At 45.4% G+C, this 24308-nt stretch overlaps 1 protein-coding gene across 2 annotated transcripts in view; it reads left to right on the top strand.

Annotated features, from left to right (window-relative positions):
* The window catches only part of CNNM1 (cyclin and CBS domain divalent metal cation transport mediator 1), a 60878-nt gene that overhangs the window by 14160 nt on the left and 22410 nt on the right, over positions 1-24308 (top strand). The window contains exons 2-7 of one of the 2 annotated variants that reach the window (XM_036116961.2): positions 11701-11844; positions 14730-14870; positions 16976-17145; positions 19062-19161; positions 19554-19601; positions 22745-22807. In XM_036116961.2, coding sequence (XP_035972854.1) covers positions 11701-11844; positions 14730-14870; positions 16976-17145; positions 19062-19161; positions 19554-19601; positions 22745-22807 — 666 coding nt within the window. The remainder of the gene's footprint in view (positions 1-11700; positions 11845-14729; positions 14871-16975; positions 17146-19061; positions 19162-19553; positions 19602-22744; positions 22808-24308) is intronic. The other variant, XM_036116962.2, reaches the window with a different exon arrangement.

Raw genomic sequence — 24308 nt, 5'->3', positions numbered from 1 at the left:
TACCCATATCAGATGCTCAAGTATTTGTTGCAGGAATGTTGCATTTCTATGACCTCTAAATGTTGGAACACCCCAGGGCTCAGAAATGGATCTCTTTGTCTAGTCTCACTCCTGTGATTATTTCTCCCAAAAGATTATTTCTCATTCTCCCAAAGATATCATCAACTCTGGACTTCTATTTCCAGCTACCACTTGACATTCCACTTGGAGGTCTGAAAGGCATCCCAAACTTAAACTGTCCAAAACTAAGCTTCTGCTATTGGTGCCATACTGACTCCTCATACAATATTTCCAAACTCTGTAAATTGCTACTCTGGCCCAAACTTCTCTTTTGCTCTTGCCCCACATCCAATCCCTCATGTAGGCTCTGCTTTCAACAGATCCAGAGAATCTGCTTATATCTCACCACCTCCCCTACTACCTCCCAGCCAAGCCACAGCCCATCTCTCACTTGGATGACTGCCAGAGCTTCATATGAGGTCTCTGTGCTTCTACTTCTGCCCACTTTATGTCCATTCCTAACACAACAGCTAGGAAGAGCCTTTTAAAACATAAGTCAGATCACATCACTCTTTTGTCAAAACACACACACACACACACACACACACACACACACACACACACACGTGAAACTGTACAATGGCTTTATCTCGCTCAAAGAGCCAGGTCCTTACAGAGGCCTTGCAGGCTTTATCACAGGTGCACCAACCACCCCTTCCCTGACCTTGGCTCCTACTACTGTCCTCTCCCACACTCAGCAGCTACCCCACTGGCATCCTTGCTATTCCTTAAGCACATCAGTAGTACTTCCAACTAAGGGCCTTTGCTTCTTGTTCTACTGCAAAAGGTGTCCCCGAGATACCCACAGGGCTCCCCACCTCACTGCCTTCAGATCTTTACTCAAATACCACTTTCTCAGGGACTTCATCCCTGCCCTCCCTTACCTAAAATTGTAACACCCACACACTTCCTCATTGCTCTACCCTGCTTTCCTTTTCCCCTTAGAGCTGTGATGTAGATTTTACGTATTTCTTTGGCTTATTATCTCTCACCCCAAGTTACTAGAATGTAAGCTACAGAAGGGCAATGATTTTGTCCAGTGTGTTTATTGCTGAATTTCTAGTGCCTAGAATAGTGCTTGGTACATAGCAGGCATTTAATAAATACTTGTTGATAAAATGAAGGAAGAAAAGGCAGATTGCAAGAATGTGGGGATTTTGTTTCCTAATAGGAACAAAGGAAAAGGAAGTAAAAAGTGACTCCTGAGTGATGACCCTGGGTAACTAGAAGGTTGATAGTGCCACTTACTATAGGGAAGAGGCAGGAAGAACGAGGATAATGGCCCTTGATCATGTGATCCTATTGAGATAAGTGATTTTGACAAGACAAAGAGACAGCTCAGGCAAAATGTTTAAAACAGGATGGGAGATCAAAGTAGACACGATGCTGAGATATAAATTGAGTCCTCAAGGGAGAGGTGGTGGTGATATTTCAAGTGATGGGCTCTGCTGGGATCTGTAATCAAGAAGAGGGGAGCAGAGGATCAAGGACTGGAGCAGAGACTCTTAACTGCCCAGTGGAGACACCTGAAGGAGTTTTAAACATCCCAGTGCCTGGACTGCACCCCAAGCCAGTTAGATCAGAACTTCTGCGAGTGGCATACAGGTAATCAATAGGTTTTAAAGCTCCCCAGGTGACTCCCACTTGCAGCCAGGGTTGAGAATCACTGAGCTAGAGCCTTTGAGATGTATTTATCTTTAGGTGAGGATGAAGGAATCCACAGTGGAAACAGAAAAATAACAGTCATAAGGGTGGGAAGGAAACCAGGGTCCTGACCAGTTCTCCTACTCAGATGTGCAGAAGAACCACCTGGAAATCCTGAGGACATGCAGATTCTGACTCAGACTGAGGGGATGGGGCTGAGCTGCCACAGCTCTCACGAGCTTCCCCCTAACGCCAAGTCTTCTGGTCCGGGGGCCACACGTTGAGTAGCAAGTGTCAGAAGCAGTGCTTCTCGAACTTCAGTGTGCGTGAGAGTCACCTGGGATACCATTGAAACAGCTGTCTGGACTGCACCTCACCGCCAAGTCCTGATTCTGGGTGTCAGAGGTGGTACCTGAGAACGTGCATTCTGAACAAGCACCCAGGTGAGGTTCAGTGCTACTGCTCCCAGGAACACACCTGGAGTTCAGGGCACTCTCCAGGGTAGACGGTTCCCAAGACCAAGGTAAGAAAGAAGAGGCACTCGATGCTGTCTACTAAATGAATAAAAGATGCTGCAGGGATACCAGGGAGAATAAAAAGGTAGCAAATGTCAATGTATTTTACAAGGTGAAGGTCATAAGAGAGGCAAAACCCATAAAACCATAAAATGATTTCTGCTTTCCTTAGTTCTCTATTTCCAAGCAATTATGCTTTTGTCTTAGCTTCTAAATTTTATCTTGGGAACAGTTACCTTAGCAAAGTGCTGTAGCTATTTTTGAAAGAGAAAAGAAGCAAATCAATTATTTGCTTTTTTTTTTTTTCCAAGGCATATGCTAACAGAGGCCTTAGGAGGTCTTCTCTGTGATGTGCCTAAACCATCTAGAGGCTATATTTATTAAAAACCCTTGGAGAATATTTCCACTTCTTCCAACACTGAAATATAGTTGTGGTATTGCCACCGCTTGCTGACTTTCTGTCTCCTTAAAGCAGTTTCCAACCTCAGCACTATTGACATTCCTTGTAGTGGGGCTGTCCTGGGCATTGCAGGATGCTTAGCTGCATCTCTGGCCTCTCCCCACTAGATTCCAGTAGCATTCCCCGCCCCAAGTGTGACAACTCAAATTTGCCTCCAGCCATTACCAAATGTCCCCTCAGGGTGGGGGTGGGGGACATCGAACCAGCCCAGTTGAGAACTGTTGCTTTATTTTTTATTTTTTTTAATTTAATTTTATTATGTTATGTTAGTCACCATATAATACATCATTAGTTTTTGATGTGGTGATCCACGATTCATTGTTTTCGTATAACACCCAGTGCTCCATGCAGTACGTGCCCTCCTTAATACCCATCACCAGGCTAACCCATCCCCCCACCCTCTCCCCTCTAAAACCCTCAGTTTGTTTCTCAGAGTCCATAGTCTCTCATGGTTCATCTCTCCCTCCGATTTCCCCCCCTTCATTTTTCCCTTCCTTCTCCTAATGTCCTCCATGCTATTCCTTATGTTCCACAAATAAGTGAAACCATATGATAATTGACTTTCTCTGCTTGACTTATTTCACTTAGCATAATCTCCTCCAGTCCCATCCATGTTGATGTAAACGTTGGGTATTCATCCTTTCTGATGGCTGAGTAATATTCCATTGTATATATGGACCACATCTTCTTTATCCATTCATCTGTTGAAGGGCATCTCAGCTCTTTCCACAGTTTGGCTATTGCGGACATTGCTGCTATGAACATTGGGGTGCATATGGCCCTTCTTTTCACTACATCTGTGTCTTTGGGGTAAATACCCAGGAGTGCAATTGCTGGGTCATAGGGTAGCTCTATTTTTAATTTTTTGAGGAACCTCCACATTGTTTTCCAAAGTGGCTGTACCATCCATTTTTGCCATTCTAACGGGTCTAAGGTGGAATCTCAAATGTGGTTTTGATTTGAATTTCCCTGATGGCTAATGATGATGAATATTTTTTCATGTGTCTGTTAGCCATTTGTATGTCTTCTTCAGAGAAGTGTCTGTTCATGTCTTCTGCTCATTTTCTGACTTGATTATATGTTTTTTGGGTGTTGAGTTTGAGAAGTTCTTTATAGATCTTGGATACCAGCCCTTTATCTGTAGTGTCATTTGCAAATATCTTCTCCCATTCTGTGGGTTGCCTCCTTGTTTTGTTGACTAAACAAGGAGAGAACTATTGCTTTAAAAGCAATGCCTGGGGGCGCCTGGGGGGCTCAGCCATTAAGCATCTGCCTTCGGCTCAGGTCATGATCCCGGGGTCCTGGGATTGAGCCCCACATCGGGCTCCCTGCTCAGCGGGAAGCCTGCTTCTCCCTCTCTCACTCCCCCTGCTTGTGTTCCCTCTCTCGTTGTGTCTCTCTTTGTCATATAAATAAATAAAATCTTTAAGAAAAAAAAAAAAAGCAATGCCTGAAAACCTAGTTGCCCTTCTAAGAAATGTGACGTGTAGTTTGGGTGTGTTGATGCCCAGGGTGATGAGATAGGCTACTTCCAGAAACCAGTACTAGGACCACCCTTTGGATTTGGGGGACAAGAGAAGTAAGTGACTAGTTTGACTTTCAGTACTGGGAAATTTTATTGGCCTGAGTGAGACACACCAAGAGCCTAATAGTGTAGCTCCTCAAGCTTGTCTCAGAGGTGATTGGTACAAAAGCTACAAGAAACCCCTTTTCAAGCTCAGCATTAAACAGTCAACACTCACTCTGCCCAAAGTCAACCAAATGCCATAACCACCACATCATATGAGAGACCGCACTCATCAGCTTGCTACTACAACTACCCTTTGTTCCAGGAGGTTCTTTTCTGTCTTTTAGTAAGTACTTAGCATCTGGCAACTTAAACCAGGTGCACCAAAGGAACCAGGATGTTACTAGACATCTCAGTGCCTGTTTTTCTTTCTCATTAGTAAGTCATCTGACAGATAACCAGAGTGCCAGAGCCTGAAAACCAGTGGTTTTCAAGCTTTACCCTGCAGCAGAACTAGCCATAGAGCTTATTAAAATCACAGATCACTGGGCACAACCCCTGAGATTCTGATTTACTAGGGGTGGGGTGGGTCCTGAGAATTTGCATTTCTAACTAAGTTCCCTAGTGATGTTGATGCTGCTGGTCCAGGGAGCACACTTTGAGAACCATGACTATAAGCCAACTCGTAGTGCTCAACCTTGGCTGAGCATTAGCATCATCTGGGGAATATTTTAAACTATTGATGCCATGGCTCCACCCCAAACTGTTGACATTAGAATCTCTGGGTGTGGGATAAAGTCTTTAAAACATCAAAGCTTGTCAGATGATCGTAACATACAGCCAGTGTTGGCAGCCATTGAACTAGTGAAATGCATTCCAAAGCATTGGGCTTGGAGGATCTCATGTTTAATGGAGGACTATAATATGACTTCATCCCAGAAAGGTGTGACTGACCCCTTATGCTTCACTGAGGATTGAGTTCCAACCAAAACCATCCTAATGCTGTGGTCCAAGCAAGACCCAGGCCATAGGTATATATTCTCTACTTTGTGTCTCATCAGGGTGTAGACAGCATCGAAGCTAGAGACTGTAAATCAGAGGCTGAGAGAAAGTAGTCCAGGCTGGAGGGAAGCAAACCAACGCTTAAGGAGCTCACAGCTGCTAGAATCCAGGGAAGTCAACCATCAGGACAGAGTTGGGGCTTCTGCTGAGACTGGACACCAGGAACACGGCAGGGATTCAAGCCAGAGGTCAGAGCATCTGTAGTTACCAGTTCAGAAGTAGAACACCAGTAGACCCAGAATAAAATATACTCTTTACAACAGAGACAAATGTAGCCTTAATTTTTAGAAAGTGAATTGCCATAAAATCCACTGTGTCTATATTGTTCAACTCAGCTCACAGGTTTCCCATCTGTTGGTGTTCAGTGCCACAGTAGTTTGGTCCAGGGACATAGTACCTCATAAAGCAGTAGCATTCATGAATTTTCTATGTAAAACATTACCTTTTCCCTCATTATATCTTAATGAGATCTTTGTTCTTAGATTCTTTCCTCCCAGCTGTGACAAACCCTCATCCCTGCTCACCTTCTCCACCGTCACAGAAATTGATAAGATGGTGCCCTCTCCCCCTTTCCTGTTCTCCTGATGGCCTCGCCTGTGCCCACTTTTGGTCTCTGCCACATCCTAGAGCACAAAATGACAAGTACTCTAAACTAGCATTTTGCCAGCATCGCCATCTGTGTCCAAACCAGTATTGCTCTTATATTTTCAACCTATTCTCTTTTTATGAAACAGTTCCTATTTTTACTCACCCACTGACTTCCTGTTCATTCAAGCACTGGTTTTTGTTTTTCCTTGTTCCAAATGGCTTTAATAACAGCTTTATTGAGATAAAATTCACATACCATAAAATTCACCCTTTTAAGGTATACAGTTCAGTGGACCATCGATTGTACACCCATCACTATCTAATTCTAGAACATTTCATCACTCCAAAAGAAATCCCACAGTTTTTCCCCATCCCCTTCTTCCTCTAGCTCCTGGCAATCACTAATCTACTTTCTTTCTGTATAGATTAGCCTATTCTGGACATTTCATATAAATGGAACTACACAAGGTGTGGCCTCTTGGGTCTAGCTTCTTTCTTTTTTTTTTTTTTTTTTTTTTTTTTTAATTTTTTTATTGTTATGTTAATCCCCATACATTACATCATTAGTTTTAGATATAGTGTTCCATGATTCATTGTTTGTGCATAACACCCAGTGCTCCATGCAGAACGTGCCCTCCTCAATACCCATCACCAGGCTAACCCATCCTCCCAACCCCCTCCCCTCTAGAACCCTCAGTTTGTTTTTCAGAGTCCATCGTCTCTCATGGTTCTTCTCCCCCTCCGATTTCCCCCCCTTCATTCTTCCCCTCCTGCTACATTCTTCTTCTTCTTTTTTTCTTTCTTAACATATATTGCATTATTTGTTTCAGAGGTACAGATCTCAGATTCAACAGTCCTGCACAATTCACAGCGCTTACCAGAACACATACCCTCCCCAGTGTCCATCACCCAGTCACCCCATCCCTCCCACCCCACCCCCCACTCCAGCAACCCTCAGTTTGTTTCCTGAGATTAAGAATTCCTCATATCAGTGAGGTCATATGATACATGTCTTTCTCTGTTTGACTTATTTCGCTCAGCATAATACCCTCCAGTTCCATCCACGTCGTTGCAAATGGCAAGATCTCATTCCTTTTGATGGCTGCATAATATTCCATTGTATATATATACCACATCTTCTTTATCCATTCATCTGTTGATGGACATCTTGGCTCTTTCCACAGTTTGGCTATTGTGGACATTGCTGGGGTCTAGCTTCTTTCATTCAGCATGATGTTTTCAGTTTGTCCGTGTTGTAGCATGTTCCCCTACTTCATTCTCTTTTTATGGCCAGACAGTATTTCACTGTCTGGATATACCACGTGTTATTCATCCTTTTGTCAGTTGATGCACATTTGGATTGTTGTGACTGTTAAGCTTTTAAGAATAATATGAACCTTTGTGTACACATTTTTGTGAGGACATATGTTTTCAGTTTGCTTGGGTGTTTACCGAAGTGTATACCCATATATGGATTCCGTAGAATTGCTGAATCACATGATAATTTATGTTTAATGTTTTGAGAAACCTCCAAACTTTTCCAAAGCAGGTAACCCATTTTACAATCCCACCAACAATGTCTAAGGGTTCCAATTTATCCACATCCATATCAACATTTGTTACTGTCTTTTTTATTATAGCCATTCTGGTGGGTGTGACGCGGTATCTCATTAGGGTTTTGATCTGCATTTTCCTAATGATGAAGATGCTAAGCATCTTTTCATGTGCTTATTGGACAATTGTATATCTTCCTCAGATAACTGTCTAGTCCCATCCTTTCCCAGTTTTTAATTGAGTTGTGTTTTTATGAGTTGTAAATTTTCTTTATATATTCTGGATACAAGCTCCCTGTCAGATATAGGATTTGCTGGTAGTCCGTTAAATACGTTCTAAAAGTATTCTAAAGTCCAGTTGATCTGTTTTTTTCTTGGTTGCTCGTGCTTGTGGTGTCTTACCTAAAAAAACATTTTCTACTCCAAGGTCACAAAGATTTTCTCCTATGTTTTCTTCTGAGAGTTTTATAGTTTTCATTCTTCCATTTAGGCATTTGATCCATTTTGAATTAACTTTTGTGTACAGTGCAAGGTAGGCATCCAGCTTCGTTCTTTTGCACATGGATATCCACTACTTATGGAGCTCTTACTCTGTGCTGGGTGTTATTCTTAGATTCTGGGGAAATGGAGATTAAGTAGAACATAGCTGTTGCCCCCCAGAAAGCTTACCATCATAGTAGGGGAAATAACTTAGAACAATAGCATGGTGAAATTATGCCTGGCTCCTGGGGTGGATATAGCAAATGGTAGCTGCTATAATAATAATAATAATAATAATAGTAATAATAATAATAGTAATAATAATAGCTATTATTGTTGTTATAAATGCCAAAGAGAGGTTTGTACAAAGTGCTGTGGCGGGAAGGAGTGACTACATTTTCCCTGTCTCAAGATGGACTTCACTGGAAACCACCCCCAGCCCTTCTGAGGCCTAGGAAGCAGAAGGGTACAGGGAGATAGGTCTCTTAAAGGGCAGCTTTTTGAGAGAAGATGGACCTCAGGTCTATGTGTCATGAGCACAGCTGGTTTCTGAACAGAGGTTATGTGAACAGGGTTATGTGATTTCTGATTCTGATTCCTATTTCAGTCTGTACCCAAGAAAGAACGACTTCCTTCATTTGTCTGTAGATCTCTGTAGGCATTTGAGGTGATCAGAAAGGCTGATTGTGAATTGCAAAATATTTCTAATAGATTACGTAAGTGTATTGTCTTGAATATTATATAATTAGGACTTTTTTTTTTTTTTTTTAAATCTCTATTCCCTGGCGGTCACAGAGTGGACGTCCTCAAATTGGCCTTATGAAGTGTAGACCAATGGTTGATTTTCACATGGAAGTTATGGCACTCTGTGAAGCATCATAAAATCTTAATTTATTTAATCCCAGTACATGAACTAATCTCTTAGTGGCAGAAGTATGGCTGTATTACATATATTCTGAGCTCAACACTACAAAAATTATCCAATTATAGAAAATAATTTTAAGAACTCACTTTTCCAAAAGTTCCATCATACTAGTCAATTGTTTTGTCATCTGTTAGCACCGTTAGCAGGAAAGTGAGAACAGGTGCCATAAGTTTAAGAACAATGTGTTGAGGAAAAACCCTTTAAATTGAGCACATTCTAACAATTAACATAATCTAATTTAAGCTACAAAGTACAGTTGCAGTTGTTTCAAAGAAGGATAATTTTAGAACCACTGATGTAGAGTTTAAATTTTAACTTAAACACATTGTATTTTATCAAAAAATAAAGGTTTTAATGTCTCGTTTTAATATCATCTATTGTATCAACTATGGATTTTCGTTCAGTTTAGTTCAGTTCATCAGGCATTTATTTGGCTTGCTGTTATGTGGAGAGTACCCTATCTTAGTGTATATCCTGAAGGAGCTTATGGCCTGAGGAAAAAACATGGTGCAGTAGAGGACACACACATTGCTAGTTATGAGAAGCAGCAAATTGTGACAAATGCTCTGATGGAGTTATCAAGGGTTTCAAAACACAGGCAAGGAGAGATTGGTTCCGATTTAGATGGGGCAAATCTGGTAGGACTTTCTTGAGGAGCTAGCCCCTGAGCTGGAACTTGAAGAGTGGAGATGGAGTGGGAGGGGACCGTGTGCACAAAGCATTAGAAAGTACACGTGGACAAAGTGGGGAAGTGAAGGTAACACGGTGCACCCATAGTATCAGATGAGTAGGGGATGGAGCAGGGCATTTTGCTGTCTTGATAATGCCAAACCAATGCGTCTCGATTTGATTCCGTGCATACTAGGGAAACTTGGAGGACTTTTGAGCAGGGCAGTGGCATGATCAGACCAGTTTGGAGACAGTTGAAAGACAGGTTGAAGGTGGAGAAGAAATTAGAGACCATTCTTGAGTGATACAAATCCCATCTTTCCAATTAAAATTCTGATAGGTAGCTATTTTGTGATTTGAAGTATCTGATACAGAAGTTCACGTGTATAATTTTAATGGTTAATTATGCCTCCAGCAAACTGACTACTCCTTTTAACTGATATTTTTAGCAATGCCCAAGCTTATAAAGGGTAACACTGATAAAGTGTGAACTTCCTTTTTTTTTTTTGGCAAGCATAACTTCTAAGTCAGTACTCTAGATTTTCCCGTTAAATGTCTCTCAGCCAAGGAAAAGAACCACCTAGATTTATGTTTTAGAAATAGGACCAGGAAATTTGTTTATCAGCAGATAAAAACAAACCAAGGTGAAGCAGGATTGCAGGACTGTTAGGTAAGACTCAGTCCCTACTTTGGGACTGAATCCAGTTACCTGGGTTTGCAATCCAGCTGTGCCACTTCCAGGCTATGTAAGTTTAGGCATGTTTCTTAACCAATCTGTGCCTCAGTCTTTTCATCTATAAAGTGGGGATAACAACAGTACTTATCTCAGGGGTTGTTATGAGGATTGGATGAATCAATACACACAAAGTGCTCCAAATAGTGCCTGAATCATTATGAGAGTTCAATACACATTAACTATTATTATTCGGTTGTTGGACAATAAAAATTCACTGCCTGCCGGAGACCCATTACAGTCTACAAAGCACTTTGACGCACCCGCTAGGTCATCTGAGCCCCACAATGACTGTATGGCTATTGGTTATCCTAGTTGCCATTACTGCTCACAAACCACCCCAAAACTTAGAAGCATAAAGCAATGGCCGTTCTACTATGCTCACAGATTCTGAGTTGGGAATTTGGACGAGGTACCGCAGGACGAGCTTCTCTCTGCTTCACAGCGTCTGTGCCTGAAGCCGAGGACTGGAGTGGCTGGGGAGGCTTCCAGCGGGTGGCGCTGGATCTGCTGAGATTGCAGACCCACTGCCAACACAGCTTCTCCACTCACCCGTCTGGCGCTGCGGTGGGATGGCGGGAAGGCCAGGCTCAGCTGCAACTGTCACCTGCGCACTCACACTTGCGTGTGCCCTCTCCACCGTGTTGGCCTCAGACTTCTTAGAGCACTTCTCCAGCAGAAGCCACATGCCTTTTGTGACCTTGTCTCAGAAATATCCTTGCAGACGCTTCCCTGTCCTCTGTTGGTTAAAGCAGTAACAGGCCCGCCCAGACTCAAGGGAAGGAGATAGAGACCACACCTTTCCATAGGAGGTGTATCAAGGAATTTGGGGCCATGTTTTAAAATCACCATACCGGTATTATTCCCTAATTCTAGATGAGAAAATAGAGACCCAGTAGAGGTTAAATGATTGGCCCAGGGTCAGTTTCACAGAGAGTAGCTGGGATAGTTACGGGGGAAGTTTGGAGGAGGAAAAAAGACTTCTAATTCTTTTGATTCCAAATTCTCATTCTTTCAATTAGATTATTCAGCCTCTTTCAGCTTAAATATACTTGCTAATATGTGAAAGTTAAAAGAAAGAAAAGTTAACTAGCTTTGTGTTTATTAGGTAACTTTCCTAGAAAAGAGACAGATATAAAAGTATAAGGTTTAGGGGCGCCTGGGTGGCTCAGTCGGTTAAGCCTCTGCCTTCAGCTCAGGTCCTGGAATGGAGTCCCATGTCGGGCTCCCTGCTCAACAAGGAGTCTGCTTCTCCCTCTCCCTCTGCCTCTCCTTCCCATCACTCGTGCCCTGTCTGTCTCTCAAATAAATAAATAAAATCTTTTTTAAAAAAGTATAAGGTTTGCATTTGTAAGAGCTTGTACACAAACTTCATATTTTAAGGAGGTCCTAAGATGAGTTCAGTCCCAAGATGGGTCACACAGCAACTTTGTATAATTTTCTCATAAGGAAAGATTTCTGAAAATATTCCAGATGCTTAACTGGGACTTCATTTGTTCTCTAGGAAAATCTCACCTGGCCATTGTCCAGAGGGTGAACAACGAGGGAGAAGGAGACCCCTTCTATGAGGTGATGGGCATTGTTACCCTGGAGGACATCATAGAGGAGATCATTAAGTCAGAGATTCTGGATGAAACTGACCTCTACAGTAAGTACATGGCCTTGGCTCTTGTTCAGGGTCATCCCATTTCTTCTGAAACTCTCAGAGCTGGCTTAGTTTGACACACTGTGTGAAAGGGTGACAGGACAAGCCCATGCATGCATTGCTGTGTCAGCCCCCAAATTTTAGGTGCTGGCATGGCAAGATACCCTGGCTTGAGGCACCCTGAGTCACTGAGAACATGCCAGCTAAATGTTTACCAGGAGGGAACCTGTGGGAACTGAGCCAAGACTGAAAAGGAGACCTCCTGCTCCTGGCCTTTGGATGGAAAAGGAAGTAAAGGACACTAAGTGTGCCTGGGGTGGCCACTCTGCCCTTGTTTCCATCCCCTGCTGCCCCGTTTTTTTTTTCTTTTGTTTGGTTTTGGTTTTGTCTCTTCATCCATTAGACGCAGACCCCAGCACTCCCTGGGGTTGCACTCACAGTCCGCCCCCATCACAACATCAGCGCACGGCGGGGACCGTCATGAGATGGCCCACACACAACCTAAGCCAAAACCTTAAATACCCCTTCTTCAACACTGCTCTTCTCCCTCACGCTTTTCCAGCCCTATAGCCTGGTTTCTCATTCTCCCTCCCCTCCCCTCCCCTCCCACCCATGCCCCCCCTCAGGAACAATATGGACTCTATGCAGACAGTGACTGCTTTTGGTTACTGAGCTTTATCAGAGCTTTGCTGGCAGACATTACAAAGGCTTGCTCTGTCTGTGGGATGAGAGGGTTATCTAAATCTATGGGAGTCCCTAGGCCAGGAAGTGTTTCCTCCTCTGAATTTCACTTCATGAGACAGCAGTCCCTTTCCCCTACCTCAGCTAATTCGTTCCATCCAGACCCCTGTCCTTAGCTTGCTGGAAGCAGCCATTCAGAAACCAGCTCCCAGTACAAAGAGCTTTGATGCTCTAAGTCAGTGAGTGGTGCAGAAAGACTGCTTCCCTTTAGACTTAGAAGAGATCAAACCCAAAAGGTGGGTCAGGCCCTGACAAAACACAGGAAGAGTGTCACAGTATCTGGTATTGCCCTGATACCCTGGCCAGGCCCAACTTCTTCAAATAGGGGTTAACTTCTACCTCCCCCTTTCCCTTCTCCCTTCACCTGTGCCCACTGCTCTTGATTTAGAATTCCCAGGTATCTCAGTAGATCTGTTGGGGAAGGCATTCACACTGGTGTCGGGGGCTGATAGTAGTGATGGTAGTCTAAATGAGTATGCTCCTCCTCCAGCATTTAACAACCTTAATGCTCCAAATAGTCACTATTAAAATAATAGGAATGAAGAGGGAGATGAGGAATGATTCTCCAATGATGAAATGTTAAGTGGCATTCTGATGGAGGAGGGAGTGGGGATATTTAGGCAAACATGTCCTATAAAGCAGAAGGTTGCTCATCAGTGAGAACAAAAGAATTGATCGGATACATATATTTGCTGCTCTCTTGCTGAGCAATCCTCTTTCTGGAGGAGAGGGTTAGCGCTTTCCTGCGCTTATAAATACGCTGCTGGCATGATTCCTTAAGAGCTGTAAGAAGGCCAAGGAGCCAGGAATACTGTGTTTCTTCTCACTTGACCCTGACCCACAGGACAGCTAGGTCTGCATCTTGCCACTGTTGCTACGCAAGCAAAAGGAGTGTTAAAGCAGCAACCCAGAGTCCAAGATAGGCCCACAAGACCGCCGCATGGTAGAAGGGTGCTTTCTGTCCTCTAGAAGGAAACCCAAACAGTGGGGCTGAAGTGAGCTCCAAAAGGAGAAGAATACCAGGGAGCCAGATTCTGGGGCCCTGGTTCCTTGTCCCTGGGCTTCATTCCCTTTAATGTCCAGTGCATCCACTCAGCCTGCACTGAAAGATCCCCCCAGCCCTGTTTGTCTACAGGCCAAGTCTGGAGAAAACCCACATCCCTTTCCCTGCTCCCCTTAGCACTGTGAAATAGGCAAGACATTTCAAAATTTTACTCAAAACTAAGGGAAAGCAAAAGACACCTGACCAAATAAAACATTCCCTCTACCCGTAAGAAAAAAAAATTTTTTAAACAAGCTTAAAAAAAGAAGGGAGAAAAAAATTAAATTGGAAAAAGCAGATTTTCTCCATCAGTAGCGCAGGCCAGCTAAAGTTCCCCTAGGTTTTGCCTGAGGGCCCAGCCTAGAGAACGCAACTTTGTAAGTTAGAGGGCTGTTCCCATTCCTTCTCCTTTCTTCTTCCCTTGATTTTTTTCTCAATCCCCTTCCTGGGGAGAGGCTAGGGTTGAAGCAGGAGAATTGTGAGTGGAAAGAGGAGGTGACCACCTACATCCCTTGGGTGACATGCTTTAGATACTGCCCAGGGTGTGGTTTAAATCCACAGGAAGAGACCTGGTGAGTCCAGCTCTGGGGACAGGAGAAGGGCAAGAGGCGGAAACCCCCTGGGCTCTGCCAAACCCCTTGATGCTGAGAAAGCTAGTCCCTCGTGTATGAATGCCATTTTGTAAGCACTTCACAGGTAGGTTCTGCTCGGAGTCTCCTAATAACTGCATGGGATGAATAGAAGCGTTATCGCTACTTATGAACCTCGTTGTGTAGATGAAAACAAGCACACACTGTGTCTAGAGAGGTTGCACAGCTGGTCAGGAGGGGAGCGAGCACTGGAACCCCGGCCTCGGGGTTCAGGCCAGCCTTTCCCTTCTTCCACCCCACACCACCTAAGAGTAAATAATCCTGCGACCCGGCAGCGTCTCCCACCTTCTGTCCCTTAGTAGCATCCTTCTGCTCCCCGGGGAAAGAGAGTCATGAGGTCACCTACAGTTGACACATTGCAGAAGTTCATGGGATCCCAAGGATCTCTCTGTCCCATGTGACTATGGGAAAACTGATTCTGAGATGGCCGCCGTCTGTCCCCTGTGACCCTGCAGCCGACAACCGGAAAAAGCAGAGGGTCCCACACCGGGAGAGGAAGCGGCACGACTTCTCCCTGTTCAAGCTTTCCGACTCGGAGATGAGGGTGAAGATCTCCCCGCAGCTTCTGCTGGCCACACACCGCTTCATGGCCACAGGTATGGCTCTGCGCCCCGCTTCCCGCCCGTGTCTCCTCCCCAGACGAGAAAGCAGAATCTGGAAGGGGAAACCCGCACCAATCACGTTAGTACCTCGCAACCTAATTCCAGTGCTCAGCAGAGACAGAGAACCACTGTTCCAGGGGGAGGGGGTGCCGTAGGTTGGGCCGCAGGAGGCCACATACTGTCCTGTTCGGCCCCAGGCCTGATCTTCTAGGGCGGAAGTGAGTACAACTCAGCTCTGCTTTTCTCTCTTCTACTCAAGAAAAGAGCTAAAGAAACCACTGCTGCTCTTTTCCCTTCTTCCCCTTGCTTCCTGGCAGGAGCCTGAGGCCGAGTGCCCCTGAGGATTTGCTGAAGAGGGAAAGGCCCTGTCCTACTGGGCAACAAGGCCCGGGGTTACTGGGCAACAGGTCCCTCCCAGGACCAGATAGGCTTGTGAGCTACAAGTTCTTAAAATACAGAAGTCAGTTGTGAATCTTGGAATCTTCAGAAAAAAAAGAAAAAAATGAGGATCCAAATACAAACTTCTCCTTCTTATAAAGAAGATAGTATTTGTCTTTGAACTTTCTAGTCTTCTCACCCAGGCCTAATTAAGGTTCTGACTTAGAGCGATCACACCCATGACTAAGTTCAGCTGTCAGTCCAACATCTATTTAGTGAGTGTGTTATGAGTGCTAGTACTGTTCCAGGTGTTAAGAAGTAGAAAATTTTAAATTGGAGCTTCTTGAAAGTAGTTTTCAACATGCTTTCTAGTCGTGATTACAGATTTCTTTTAACTACTGGCTGCCGTCACAGCAAAACAGCTGTATCTGTTCATAGCATAGCGCATAATAACACCTGTTCATATGAAAATGTGATGCAACAAGGCTTCACATTTTGGGGAACGGATCACTTACATAATTAACTCTGTATTAACTTGGAATTTCATTTCATTCAACAGATAACATGTCATACCGATAAGTCAGGTTAAATTCTCTGTGTTTCATTTGATTATAGCATTTAAGGCCTTTGTTGTTTACATGGCTTGCTTATCCATGCTCTTTTTACCATTGCTTTTTTTTCTTCTTAAACCACTTAATTGAGGTAAGATTGACATACAAAAAGCGACACACATTTAACGTATACGACTTGAGGACTTTGGAGCTAAGTATTCGCCTGTGAAACTTACCACAGTCTCTGCTATAAGCATATCCATCACCTCCAAGAGTTTCCTCCCACCCTCTTTATTTATTACTATTTTTTCTATGTTAACATAAGATCTACCTTCTTAGCAAAATTTTAAGTATACAATACAGTATTGCTAATTACAGGCACTAAGCTATGCAGGAGATCTCTAGGACTTATTCATCCTGCATAACTGAAACTTTGCACCGTTTGACCAATACCTCGCCCATGTCCCCCTCCCACTAGCCCTGGCTAACCAGGGTGCTACTCTCTGCTTCTATGAGTCTGACTGATTTATTACTTTTAAAAGATTTTTTGAGAGAAAGAGAGAGCATGCACAAGGGTGGGGGAGGGCAGAAGGAGAGGGAGATAGAATCTTAAGTAGGCTCCAGGCCCAGCGGTGGAGCCCAACGAAGAGTTCAGTCTCACAACCCTGAGATCATGACCTGAGCCAAAATCAAGAGTCGGATGCCCACCGACTGAGCCATCCAGGCACCCCCAGTTTGACTATTTTAGATTCATCATATAAGTGGTATCATACATATTTGTCCTTATGTGTCTGGCTTATTTCATTTAGCATAATGTCCTCCAGGTTCATCCGTGTTGTTGCAAGTGGCAAAATTGCCTTCTTTTTTAAGTCCACACTCAAATTTAAATAACATCAAGAAGAAAATTAATAGCAAGACCGACATTTCCAAAATGGTGACCCGTTTTCTCCAGGTTGCCAGCACAGGGACACGTATCCGCAGAGGGCATGGGGAGAAGCTGAGATGCACACTTGGGTGGGAGGCCCCACTACCCCCACCTGAGAGACTCACAAGAGCCCTGCCGGCTTGGTGCCCCGGAGCATGAATGGAGGTGGCTGTAGACACAAGCCCTGGTTTGCCCATCCTGACTCCTTCAGCTGCTTATTCTTCCTGCCTCCCTATCTCCCCTAGAAGTGGAGCCCTTTAAATCTCTGTACCTTTCGGAGAAGATCCTGCTCCGGCTCCTGAAACATCCCAATGTGATCCAGGAGCTGAAGTTTGACGAGAAGAATAAGAAAGCCCCAGAACACTACCTCTACCAGCGCAACCGCCCCGTGGACTACTTCGTGCTGCTCCTGCAGGTGAGTGGGGGAGTTAGAGACCCTCCCAGGGCGGGACGAGGGCATTTCCAGGCTGGATGGAGAGGAAGGGCTGTGCCTCCTCAGTGCCAGGTTCAAAGCCTCAGCCTGCTACCTCAGGGCAAGGCCAGTGGGGTGGGCATTTGTCCATGACCCGCAGAAGGGGCCAGGTGTGACTGGCCGGTGTCCCAAGAGTGGTGGGACCTTGATGGCAGTTAGTCTGACCAGTCAGCAGTGTTTATGGTGGGGTGGGGTGGGGACTTCTCCAGCAGAGGGGTTCTGGGACTACACTTCCAAAACTGTCGTCCTGCAGAATCCCAAACACCCCGTTGTCTGCTTAGACATCCCCAGGAATGCAACGGTCTACTACCTCCCAACCGTGTCTGTCATGCTGACATCTCACCATGTCTGACTCCCAGCCGCTCCTTGCTCTGGAGGTGCAAGGAACACTTCCACTCTCTCTGCCACATTTCAGCCTTTGTAGCCTCTCGAATCTTCTCCTCCTTAAGAGGACCAGGGAGGGAAGAAATGATGGAATAAAAGAGGCACAGCATCTTCCCAGTGCTCACATAAGTACCATCGCCTTCTGCCCTGGGTGCTTGGATAGGCCTGTCATAAACACATGTCACGTGTGGTTCCAGCTTGTGACGCCGCTGGCTCCCTGGCCCGTCTCCAGCATTGGCCCTGTCACTATTGCCCATCTCTTCGCAACAGAATCTTACAGACCTTAAATACAGGGATTGCCTTAAAAATCTTAATTAAGCTCAATTACCTTAGAAGGGGCCTCTCTTTGCTCACAGTCCACCTATAGCCTGTCTGCTCCGACCCTGTGATGGGCCTCACACCCATCCTTCCATGTAGCCTCAAAAAGTGACCTCCCTTCTCCAAAAATGGAGTCCCACTCTTCACTGCTGAAAATCAGCAAGAGTCCCATTACATTGTTTATATAACATAATGAACCCATATAACCTACTATCTTATGCTTCATGTAAACGTAACCATTTTCTTTTTTTTTTTTAAGATTTATTTATTTATTTATTTGTCAGAGAGAGAGAGAGAGAGGTAGAGAGAGAGCACAAGCAGGGGGAGCAGCAGGCAGAGGGAGAAGCAGGCTTCCTGCAGAGCAGGGAGCCCGATGTGGGGCTCGATCCCAGGACCCTGGGATCATGACCTGAGCCGAAGGCAGACGCTTAACGACTGAGCCACCCAGGCGCCCCAAAGTAGCCATTTTCAAATAAAAGTTGGAGGAAGTGAAAGGTAGTAGCAAGAGTGTAGGTTCAGAAATGGGAAAGATCTGGCTTTAAAATGCCAGTATTGCTGCTTTCTAACTAACCTTGACCGAATTATTTAACCTCTCTGAGCCTCAAATTGATTCATCTGTAAACTGGGGATAAATAAAATGAAATAATAAATAAAAACTGGGCCTCCTAGGGTGGCGGGACGGAGTGAGAGTCTGTGCAGCGCACGTAACACAGTAGCAGCCCACAGGTCCAGGCTACAGGCAAGCCATTAGCTACCATTCTTCCTGGTGATGAATTAAACCAGCTCTGCACAGAATCTGATTTTCTCTCAACCAGACTCAGAGATGGTCTAATCTCAGACTAAACCAGGCAGCAGTGTACGGGGCCCGGGGCTAGCTGGGGCCAGGACATTCATCACGGAAGGGCCATCAGAACATGCAAAGAGAGTTGGTTATGCAGGATGGGATGCTCCTTTATGAACTAAGCAATTAATGTGCTGCCAAGGGCTGCTGAAGTCGGAGCTGCTATTTTTGAAATGGGTCCAGATAGACTTCACATTTCCCTGTGATAAGAACTTAAGTCCACCTGTTATCCAGACAGAAGTGCTTAGGGTTGTAGCCAATAATAGAACTGGAAGTCCTCATACATGCCCTCAGTGTACTTCCTTCTTTCCCCCAGGGTAAAGTGGAAGTGGAGGTTGGGAAGGAAGGTCTTCGCTTCGAGAATGGAGCCTTCACCTACTATGGTGTCCCAGCCGTCATGACTACTGCTTGCTCAGGTATTCCAGTCCCCAGGCCAGAGCTTCTTGGGGGAAGCAATGGGATATTGTGGAAAAGAACAGCTGGGTTCAAGTCCTGACTCCTTTTAGGGACTCTCTGTACAAGCCATTTGACTTGCTAGACTTTAGTTTCCTCCTCTGTAAAATGGGTCTAAGAGTCCTTTCTTATTCAGGGAGTTTGTTTGTGGAAGTACATGGTAGACTGCAACATTATCAAGTGCCAGGAGTGGATAGTGGTATTTTTCTGTATGAAAGGACAAGTTTATTTTGCTTTTTACACTTCCATTTGATTGCCTGGTTTTTGCGGGGTTAATTGGTGCTGGGGCTGGGGTGGAGGAGGGGGCATTCCCATAAGAAGGGGTGTGTTCTGAACTGCATCCTTCTGTCCTTAGATAATGATGTGCGGAAGGTTGGAAGCCTGGCTGGATCCTCGGTCTTTCGTATGTATCTCTCAAACCCCTCCCCCATCTGCCCCCATCGTGGTCCTGCCTCAGCCCACTCTGGGGAGCTGGACCGAGCACTTTGAGCCTGGCCTGGGGCTAACCCAAATGTTGGCAGCCTCTTTGTAATGCTCTGCCAGGAATACTGCCTCCTGCCAGGTACCCACCGACCACAGGCGCTTCGTTGCTGTGTTTGGAATGTCTTCTGCTGCTTCTCTGCTCATGTGCAAGTGACGAATGACAGGGAGGGAAGCTGTGAGGGGAGGGGCCCCGTTTATTGTCACCTGCCGGAGAATGCAGGCAGGTGACTGCGGTGCTCTGGTGGAGGTTCAGCCTTTCCTTCTCTGCTAGGATATAATTCACGCACTGGCCTTCACTTTACCTGACACGGGTCTGTCATTACTGTGTCAGTAGGAAATGCCCACAAGGTCTTAGGATGTAAGTTCCAGGCTGGCACGGTATGTGGCTCACCTGCTTCTCTTTCCTCGTCACCACGTCTTAGCTGGTGGAGAGCTGGCTGCCAGCTGGCTGTGCATGCTCATGCCGGGGGCTGCCACAGGGCTCATGGCTGGTTTGTTCTGCCCCTTCCGTGCTCTACCTTCTCGCTGTTTCCTGTGTGGAGTTATTGTACTTGTGTTTAGAAGGCATGGCATTTATGGGGATATAAGCGTGATCCAGAAAGAATTATTTCTCTAGATTTCTTTTTGATTCACGGGTCTGAATTTTGCATTGCTTTCAGCTATTAAGTGTTTATAGCGGGGGCTGTTTTCATGACAAATGGGGTATTTTCTCTCATCATAAAAAAGATTTTATGGAGTACTTTCTATTGGGATTTATCAGAAGATCTCAAAGCTTGATATCACAATCCCTGGCACAGGAAAGGTAGATACCATTTTAACACAGAGAAACTAAAGAATTGACTTGCTCCAAATTACCCAGTAAGTGATGACTACCCGGATGCATTCCCATGTCCGGGCTAGTTCACACAGCACAAGGAAATACAGATTTGAGACCCATCATGTTCCAGAATGCAATTTCCATGTGGAAATAGTGGAACAATTTACAGTGTAATTCATACCCTAGCCGAGCAGAAGGCTGAAATGAAGTTGAAGTACCTCTCCATACCCAAGGCGTGGCCCAACGTGAGCTGAAGATCTATAAAAGTAAAGCCCTGGTACATTATTACACTTACATAAGCCAATGAATCTCAGACAAGGTTGGTGAAGGAAACATCATCATCTTAGAACAAGAACTCTGGATGGGTGAGGGATGGGCTACAGGACCACGGAAGTTTTGGTTCTCTAAAGGAGATTTCCATCCATCACATTAGGGATTGCTCAGGGTGAAGTAATTCCTAAGATTCTGAATGTTACCTAGACATGGGACCCTGTTCTGGCTCTTTCAGAAGACCAAAAGATGGGGGAACAAAGAGCTACACGAGGCTCCCAGCCCACCTAATATGGATGAACTTTATTCTTTTTAAAAAGAAAATTATTTAGAAAGTTGTGGGAAGTTGTTACCTGGTTTCCTCCATTCCTTCCTACCTGTCTCTAGTTCTTTCTATCCATTTCTGCCTCCATTTTGTCAGTGAGACAGGAGTAAACTTACAACACTGATCTCTCCTTCAAAGCTGGTTAAAAAGGAGCATTAGACTCTTTCCCTCCCCTCACTTCTGAGCATCTTTATAAATCTTCAGAAGGAGAAAGAAATCGAATTAGCCAGTAGGGGTGTGGAGACATTTTCCATCGTCCCCGCAAGCGCTCCCCACTTAGCGGAGTACAGTGTAAAATATCCACCAAGGCCACCACACCCCACAGTTGTGCCAGGTGCACCCCCTGCCCAGGGTCCAGCCACCCTGCATTGCTCACGGGCAACGAACCTCAGCCTGCAGTCAAAGGAGAGCATAAGGCAGTGAATTCTTGTAGGGTCTCGGTCTAGCAAACTACCCCATCCTCGAAGCCAGCCTGTAGCTTTATTAGCCTTTGAGGGAGATAAATGGGATGACAGGTTCGCCAGAACACTGGCCTGGGGACCTAGCCTCAAAGTCGAAGTTGAGGTTATCAGTTAGACCTTAGTTTTTCCTGTGCAAGGTAAAGGGAACACAGCCAGCCCCGTCTCCTTTCTCTTGGATCTGATTGCCAGGGACCCCAGGAGGATCACAGTGAGCCTGGGAACTCTGAAGGAACCAGGCTTGAGCTCAGGGTAGAAGAAACGGATGCCCACAGGGCAATGCAGGCAGGGAGAGGCTTGTCTCCTACCTGTTTGGTGGGGTGTGCATTTCATTGGCAGCCCCGGAAGCTCTAGGATGCTTCTTGAGACTGTGGGGTTTCTTATCCCGGTACGTCTCACATTAGGAGCCCATTCCGATATTCTTTGACATCTGGTGTCAGACCAAATGATTATCAATCAGGTAGGTATAAAGCTCCCCGCTCCCCTGCGTGTGTGGGTAATGTCCGTACAATCACCTGGGGTGGCAGATAGGACCACGGAAGTTGCCGATTTCGGTGTGCTGTCACCTGCAGACTGACTTCCTTTAGTCCCCAAGGAAAGGCTCTCCGAACAATTAGGTAAGAGAGAGGCAGACAGATTCCCAGACAGAAACGCCCCCTCGATCCAGCAATGCACACAGTTCGTGCCCAGCACTGTGACCACGGGGGAGCCCCTCGGAGGCACAGGCAGGCTTCCTCCCGCTGCCCCTGGCAGGAGCACGCACTCTGCTTTTAGCCGCCGTGCAGGCGGGCAGGGCCCTGTGGCGGTTGGGAAGCCCTGGGGGCGAGGCAGTGCGGGACTCCCAGCATATTTGCGGGTTCCGAGAGAATGCTGTAGACACACGTCATCCCCCCCTCCTCCCAGGGACCCTGCCTGCTCTTGTCAGCGGCAGGTCGAATCCCCTCTAAGATTACTGCGCATCTTTTCAGAAGACTTTCAGCCAAGACTGTTTTATGTTCCTGTTTCTGGAGAGTGACTTTGTGAGAGGATTTGCAATTTCCCTGTTTTCAGAGGCAAGATTCCCTTTTGCAGAGAAATGTGACTCCGTGAAGACTCAAGAACAGACTGACTCACACACTTTGCTCTTTGTCTTTCTCCTTTTCTGTTTATCTTCTCTTTCGCAACTCACAAATCCTTGGCCCTTGACTCTTTAGTGCCCGTCTCTGTGTCTCGTACCTTCGCCTTCAGCAGAGGGGACTCTCTGGCGGGCTCCCCAGGTAAACGTGCGTGGGTGTGTCGGGTCTCCATAGATTCAGTGGGGTGTGCAAGAGGCCTTTGGTCTCTGTCACTGTCCTGCAAGAGAACTAGTCTCTCCCTCAGGCAGTGCCAGTTCTGAGGCATAGCACATCCCACAGATAACACTCACTGGCACATACAGCCTGGGCATTGCCGAGTCAATGGTGTCACTTGTGAATTTAGCTCCCGGAGATGTCTCTGTGTATGTACGGGGAGAAATGATGGGGTGAGGGATGGGGTGAGTTCTTGCTCATCATTTGTCTCACTGCAGAATGGAGAGATGAGGAGTGCAGCAGGAGAGGAATAGAAAGAAACAAAGAGTACCATTCCTTATTGCTATTTTCCCTCCACCATTCATTCTCTGTGGCCTCTGCCTTTAGCTGACCATTAACCCATCCTCATCTTCCCCGTAATGTTACTCTCTGGTGACCGTATTCTCCCTGGCCTTACTCATACAAAGAATATGTGTAAAACTTTCAAAACGACTTTTCATTAGGTTTAACCTCTGTTGTTAATGAAATAAAAGTTGCTGGGTTTCTTTTTAACTGGGTCAGGCAGCTCCTCATGGAACTACACAGTAACTCGAGGGTTGAGAAGAATGTAATAAATCTAAATAATCGATGAAGTGTTTGTATTGTTTTCATGTCTAGAGGCTGCTCTCTTAGGCTCATGAAACAAGTAATGACCAAACCAAGAATTTATCTGTTAAATTGCCCTGACGTTAGAATGTGAAAACACAGTCCAATTCCCTGCACCCCCCACATCTGTCTCCCTAACCCGGTGCCCCAGTAGGATTCTGAGGCCCCACCATAACCTCAGCCAGCAAGAATCCAGCTATGTTTTGCTATCTGTGTAGTAGACCCTCAACTTCCAAAAACGCTATGTCCTGAGACCTCAAACCCCCAAGTCTGCTGCTTCAGAAGTATTTGTGTTGACTCCGGCTTTCTCCCAAGTCACATTTTTCCCATCTAAAGCCATCTGGTTCCCATGTTTATCTGTACAAGACAAGTTAATCACCTTCTCAAATTTCACCAAGGTTTTCTCTCTCATTTAGTGATTTTCCACCAAGAAATAAATTTTTTCTTGCTTTGTGAGAGCTCATGCCTTCATCATGACTACAGACCAGCATGGTCAATGTGGGATGCCAAGCTGGTGCCTTCTACCAGCTAACTGGTCTACTCCTGCCGGCTGGCAGAATGAGAAATGACCACATCATGGACCATCAAGATCCTTCACATGCAGGGAGTCTTGGTGAATGAAGAGTATGCTAGGAAGTTTGAGTGGAGAGGGAAGGTTCACATTTTTAAAAAATATTCAACCAAAAGGATTAAAGCAGGCATATATTTTCCTTTTAAATTATCCTCAGTTAACCAGACAAACCAGTTCTTTGTAACTTTCCGGTTAAAGGAAGGTTAATTCTAGTTCATTGATATTTATTACGAAAAACTTGATGGTAACCCAGCGTCAGACCAAGATGAAGGC

Source organism: Halichoerus grypus, chromosome 7 (genome assembly GCF_964656455.1).
Source record: "Halichoerus grypus chromosome 7, mHalGry1.hap1.1, whole genome shotgun sequence".
NCBI classification, from domain to species: Eukaryota; Metazoa; Chordata; class Mammalia; order Carnivora; family Phocidae; genus Halichoerus; species Halichoerus grypus.
The sequence above is the reverse complement of the archived record's forward strand: the minus strand, read 5'-3'. Positions and strand labels throughout refer to the sequence as shown.